A 6,289-nucleotide genomic window follows, 5' to 3' on the forward strand; every position below is an offset into this window, starting at 1 on the left:
TTGAAATATTACATAAATCAGCCGATGTATCCGTATTGGCATCTCTTCCTAAAACATCAATATTGGTCAGGCCCTAGTTATAATGCTTATAAATACTCAGATAAACAGAAAAAGAAACATTTACATAGAAGACATGCAATGCACTTTAACAAACAAGTTTCACATTCCATATTTTAATAGAAAATGTTCCTATAATAAATAAAAACACAAGCAATACACAGTCCCCTGTCAACTTAATGCAAAATCAGAAAACCAGTCTCGATTCACGTTGTGTCATCTCTTCCTCCTCCTCCGAACTGAGGTCATTGTTTCTCAACCTGCAAAAAGGAAAAAGCAACATTACTCATTAACAATGCAGAGTTAGTTTGGAATGACAAAGGAAGTTGTAACCAAAATAACTCTTTGTTCCAGAATAGAATGCAATGTTTACAGCAACAGTTTTGTTTTGCACTGGAACTGGCAGCACAGTCATGCATTGCCCCAAAAAAGCAGGATGCAAACAATCACTACTTACAGTACATCGACTAACCACAAAAAACAGAGGCAACTTTTGTATCTGTGAGTACATGGCTCAGTATACATACCATATTGATTTCACATGTGTATTGTGTTCCAGGGCTTGAATCAGACATTCCACTCCTGTTCTGGTTATGCAGTTTTCTGTCAGCCTTTAACAGGAAATGAGAGGGTGGAGCAGTGTAAGCACGACTGTACAGTGAGCACTCAAATGTCAGATCGGAACACTGGGTGAATACAAATGTCTGGTTGCCTCTGACTCTTACCAAAGCTCTTCCAGTGACGAGCTGTTCTTGATAATGTTGGCGAGGGCACACGCGCCTGCATTCCCTACACCATTACCTACCAGGCTGAGATGGCACACAATAAATGTTACATTAAAATAGTGTGTAGCTACAAGACAATAAATTGCAGATAAGCAAAACGTGCAGAGATGTATATCATGCGACTTCCAGAAACATTTTATACAACTGATATGCACGTTATATCCGGAGCTTTAACATTGCGAGATCGGGCGTATTTCTACATTCTCATTCATTTGTCAGAGAATAATTCATGGGTTTTTGATGAAAATTATGTATTATATTTATTCGTGTGTAATTTAATGCAGATGAAATAAAAATCTAAAACTAGTGAATTCAAATGTGGTTTTATGAGGGGACTTTTGGGACTCTACTGAGGGGTTTTCTATTACTTGTAATACATTTTCCACACCGTCTTAATTCTAATAATATTTAAAGCAATGTGCCAATAACTAATGCAAATATTACCTAAACCAAATCAGAGATCGACTGTTCTCTAGTGCTCTGGCCATGGCCTCTGCTCCTTCATCACCTATCTTATTGCCCCAAAGCCTGGGAATAGAAAGAAGGTTAGTAAATGGAAATGCACCACCAATAAGATCTTTTTTTCCCAGGATTGATTTCAGGATTATTTTTACCCTAAATATTGAAGTGAATGATTGACTTTCAGCCCCTCTGCAAGCTGCTTTGCTCCTTCTGCTGTTATATTGTTGTTGCCCAGCCTGAAAGAAAATGAAGGAGTTCATTTGCTTTTCTTTCACACAGACTGAGTTATGATTGTAGATTCACACTAGTGCCACATGTGATGACTGCTGAAAATATTTGATGTGCTGACCTTAGACAGAGGAAATCTTGCTTGGTCTTCAGAAGAAGAGAAAAGTGCTGAGTGCAGGCATCAGTTAACTTGTTGTTGAAGAGCCTGGATAGAAACAATATGATTATGCAAGGTAATTGATCAAATGTCATTGGTAATTTCATGGTGGTCTTATAAATCATCTCAGCAGTACATACGCAATTTTCTGGAAGTTTTCACACTGGATAACTTTAGCGATCAGTTTGCAGATGCCCTGATCTGTGATGTTGTTATTTCTGAGGCTGATAAAGGAAAAAATAAACGACACTCAAGCTTAGTATTTCTTTTTCAGCCTTATTGCCCTCAGTGAGGTAGGGAGAGCTTGTTAGAGATATTGAAAAGATGGTTTTTACAGCTAAATAAATAAGCTTATTTCATACTCACTACAGGGAACTACACATATGCATGCAGGGAAGAAGCTGCTCCACTCCAACATCACCTACAGAGTTGTTGTCCAGCTGGAGGCCGACAGGGTTCCTTAAGTGCTGGAGTACATAGGCCAGTGCAGTGCACTCTACAGGACCAATGTCACAGTAGGTCAGTTTCAGGTGGTCTACATCTAGCTTATTGATAGCATCTTTGGCAATTCTGCTCTCCTGCATCTCATAGATGCATTTGATAAGCCAGACAAAGCCCGGCATGGCGTGCATGCTCTTTTTCTCCCCTGCTACAGGTTGAGAGATAGACTTAAAGTGTTTCTGCATCCCTTTGGACAGGCATCTCGAAACCTGTTTGATCTTTTTTTCCATCACAGACCTGGGACAGCAGTAGAGCCACAGGCTTCGATGGTGCTGGGATAGTAATCCAGACACAAAGGTGGCCGTGATTTGAAGATTTGTTGTTTCGGCTGCTGAAGCTTCTGTCCCTTGAGTCTGCTCTTGTTGGGCAGTGGTGGACAAGCAGGCCATGAAGCATTTGCCCTTCTGACTTGTCTCTCTCATGTCCTGCAGCTCGAAGAGCTTGGGGATAGTTGCACGGTCAGTGTTACTTGACAAAACAATGTACAGAGCAGCAAAGAAACACTGCATAGTCACATGAAGGAATTCATAGTGTTTACTGTTGGCAGCGGACATATCTTTGCTTCGAATGAGAAAGCCCAGAGAGATATCCTTTTCAGTTACACCGCATGTCTTCAGATCTGTACATGAGAAGATATAACAGGTGGTTCCTATCCCATCAAACGCAAGCTGTCCTAGATGCAAGACTGTTTTTAGGTGCTCCTGAAGCCAACCTGACCCCATGGCGTTCTTCAGGGTGCTTCGGCGCTGTAAAAAGTGCTGCAAGATCATCATGTAAACGTCTGTGATTGTTTGTAGACTACCCTCTCCACAGCCCAGCAACTCCTTATGGCACTGTGACACAATCCAGCAGAGGACTGGACTATGACACAGTCCAAGTAAAGCTGTGTTTGTCTGCAGGGACTCCAAAACCTTAGCAGCCACAGTTGGGTCACTGTGATGCTTCTTCACAAAACAATTAATCCCACTTGGGGAAAAACCTTTCAGAAAGACCTCTTTGCGAAGGTGTTTTCTCAGCAAAGGCCCCACTGCCTCTGGACGACTAGTTACCACTTTCCACACCCCCTTCATTAGTGATCCTTGCATTAGGTTGAATAATAGTATGTGAACAGGTGCACGCTGGGTGGGGCAGCAGAGCCTGTGATCGTCTGAAAAGCTCTGCTTGAGCTCATCCAGGCCATCAAAAGTGAAGAGGGTGAGATGTGGGTGGTCCAGGATGAACTGGAAAATCTCCTCCTGCTCCTTGTCTGGCCAGCAGCAATGCTGAAACAGCAACTCTTGGACAGACAGTTCACGCTGCTCTGAGTTCAACCTGCGACAGCTGAATGGGAACAGGAGAAGGAAGTCCTGGAGGGCTGCCCCACGAGCCCAGAGCAAGTGCAGCCTCTGGAGTAGGATGCTCTTCCCTCTGCCTGCCTCACCAGACACCAGCACCGTATCAGCCTCCTCGTTAACTGTACCCGCTGCACCGAGTATGTCCTCCAAGTCCAAAGGTCCATGTGCATCAGCACAGTCATGAGCTAATTCCAGCTGGCCCTCAGTGTAGATTTCATCCAAGGACATGTGGCTAGTCCCTCCATAAGTACTGAGAAAACAGGACTGGGCCGACACGGAACTGCTCAGCTTCTTTTGGTACTTCTGGAACTCTGCAGCAGAAAAAACACACATGAGATGAACTTAAAAAACGTCGCACTGAAAAGTTACACTATATTTGTATAATTGTGGCCTGCTGGAAACAGGTCTTTCTACATTTCTGAATGAGTCATTTCTATTTTTGGACTGCCACCACTGCTCTCTGATTACATTGCGTAATTTTCAACACGCCTATGATAATGACCTACCTTTCGGTGGTGTCAGTTTCTCTTGGGTCCGTGATGCTCCAGATCCCTGCTGCTGAATATAATGCAGTACCACCTTTGCCGCTGACTCGCCCTTTGATCGGACATGATCAAGCAAACGCCTTGCCTGATTAACATATGAATGACAACAGGCTTATTATTAAAAGGAAATAGTTGAACATTTCGTGAGATGCAATTATTTATTTTTACTGCCTTATTATTGGTAAGAAGAGTAATAAAGAGCCTCTTCAGTACCCGCCATAAAAAGTTCCTCAAAATTACATATTCGAAACGTTTATCGTGACAACTTCCCCTCATGGCCTTAAAATGGCTTAAATGTAAATATTTGATTTTCACCAGAGGGCTAGCATATCATGACATGAACATAGGAAAAATAAGCAGCTAGCTGACTCTGTCTGAAAGTAGAGCAACTCTAACAGAGTCAATAGAGCCAGGCTAGCTGTTTCCTAATGTTTCTCTTTTTTAAATATATAAAATAAATGTAATTTCATATTCAATACAATTAAGCAATTTAATAATCCTGTAAAAAATCCATAATGTCCCATAATATATTTACTTTATTTTGTGGTTAGTATTTCTAATGAAGGTAATTTGTTTTATGGCATTTAAACTTGGGAAAAATGGTAAAATAAAACAGTACATTTCTGTGAAAACACTTTTTACAGTGATAACTCATAGCAAAAAGCTGAAAAAGTGTATTTTCTTTAGATGAGCACTGTTCAAATGCACTTCATGTTAGTATAGACAGCAATAACTTTAGAACTTTGAGCAGTGTAACTATAAATGGAGGCATTTGTCTGTGCTGTGATTTTCTCAACAACCACTCAGTTGATAAACTACTTTGTTGGCGTTTTACCGAGGACCCTGGGAAGTGCAGCGTCGACCGTGACCTCTCGACTATTCCTTCCATTATAATGTCCCAAGTTGTCAATAAAAACAACAATAAATGGAAGTTGTTTATATATTTACTGTACCTGCTGAGAGGGGGTGTGTATAGGAAGCTGTACATCATCACAGTCTGCTGAGGTGAAGTTTCCTGACACAGTCAGAGCCTCTAGAGCACCGTCAATGCAGTCTTGTAGCTTGCTGACGAGGCTCGGCCTATCAATCAAAAGGGTTTGGGTCGCTGTGATCTGAGATTCGTCTTTCTTTTCGAGATCTAAACAGCATCCTGAGGAGGGGAGGTCAGCCCCCTGCCTTTCTGGCACAACCTGTTTGAAAGCTGCGAGGAAGATTTCACAGGTGTCCACACCCTTCGTGTAAACCAGGTCGAGCAAGTGTCGGGCATTGGTATACAGAGCTCTACCCGGTACCTGTACATTCTGGTATTCCTCCCACACGAGCTCCCCCTGGGCCAGCAGTAGATCCAGAACTCTTTCCAGAAGTTCAGCTGAGCCACTGCTGCACAGTGCATGCAGTATCTCTGTCCGTTGTTTCAGCACAAGCTCCCGGGCAAACATGCTTTCTGAACATCTGCTGCCTCTGGTATCCCAACCTGTCATATATCATCTTGTTCCTACTTTTTCTTTCAAGTTTCATTCGGTTGTACCTGTACATAAAACACAGCAGAATCAGTATTCAGCAGCATAACTTGTTGTTGGTTCATCACACAAAACCACGTTTTCTCTCGTATGACTTCAGTTGCTAAAGCATCCAACACACAGTACGATCATTTAGTTATCACTCACATTAGAGTCTTCACAGCACAATTTCCACTCCCTCCATCTGTCCTTTGGGCACAGAAGTCGTATACTTCAGACTTTTCCTCTTCCTCATTCCAAACCGAAAGCAAAACTTGTTCTGCCACAAAAGTCCCTTTGGTAAAAAGGAAACTAAATCGATGCCAACAAATTAAATAAACTTTCAAGACCAACTGGACTAATGCATGCATGTGGACATCACAAGACAGGAATTCATTCTCTTCCCTTCACAATAGAAAAGCAGAAGCTCTTGGATTATTTAACAGAGAAAGTTTTTTTTTATATGTGGACAAGAAACACCACCACAAATACAATGTAGGGACATGTTTTCATGTTAGTAGCTCTGTGCTGGTTGCAATTTGCTCATGCAACCACTGGATGGAACTATAACACAATATATATTTATACAATTACATAAACAGTGAGTGGTTTTACAGGGATGAAATAATCAGAAAATATCGCCAGAGTATCACAGGGCAGATAGAGCCAAAAACACTATTCCCACCTACGAGTCTCAAATCAACCTTATCTCCAAACTGCA

General features: G+C 41.9%; 1 protein-coding gene across 2 annotated transcripts; it reads right to left on the reverse strand.

Moving 5' to 3' along the window:
- Positions 1-75: 75 nt before the first annotated feature.
- On the reverse strand, positions 76-5,982 carry nod2 (nucleotide-binding oligomerization domain containing 2). 2 transcript variants are annotated; one of them, XM_034581348.1, is made up of 11 exons: positions 5,737-5,982; positions 5,023-5,597; positions 4,031-4,154; positions 2,056-3,835; positions 1,830-1,913; positions 1,654-1,737; positions 1,457-1,540; positions 1,287-1,370; positions 783-866; positions 585-668; positions 76-317 (listed from the first exon to the last, which is right to left on the reverse strand). In XM_034581348.1, exons 2-11 carry the CDS (start codon positions 5,548-5,550, stop codon positions 245-247), a joined length of 3,009 nt encoding a protein of 1,002 aa, XP_034437239.1. In that variant the 5' UTR covers positions 5,551-5,597; positions 5,737-5,982; the 3' UTR covers positions 76-244. The 2 variants fall into 2 exon arrangements, 1 of the variants encoding a protein (XP_034437239.1); XR_004613456.1 differs by lacking the exons at positions 76-317; positions 585-668; positions 783-866; positions 1,287-1,370 and having other exon boundaries at positions 1,861-1,913.
- Positions 5,983-6,289: the final 307 nt, after the last annotated feature.

The sequence above is a fragment of the Hippoglossus hippoglossus genome, chromosome 3 (genome assembly GCF_009819705.1).
Source record: "Hippoglossus hippoglossus isolate fHipHip1 chromosome 3, fHipHip1.pri, whole genome shotgun sequence".
Lineage (NCBI taxonomy): Eukaryota > Metazoa > Chordata > Actinopteri > Pleuronectiformes > Pleuronectidae > Hippoglossus > Hippoglossus hippoglossus.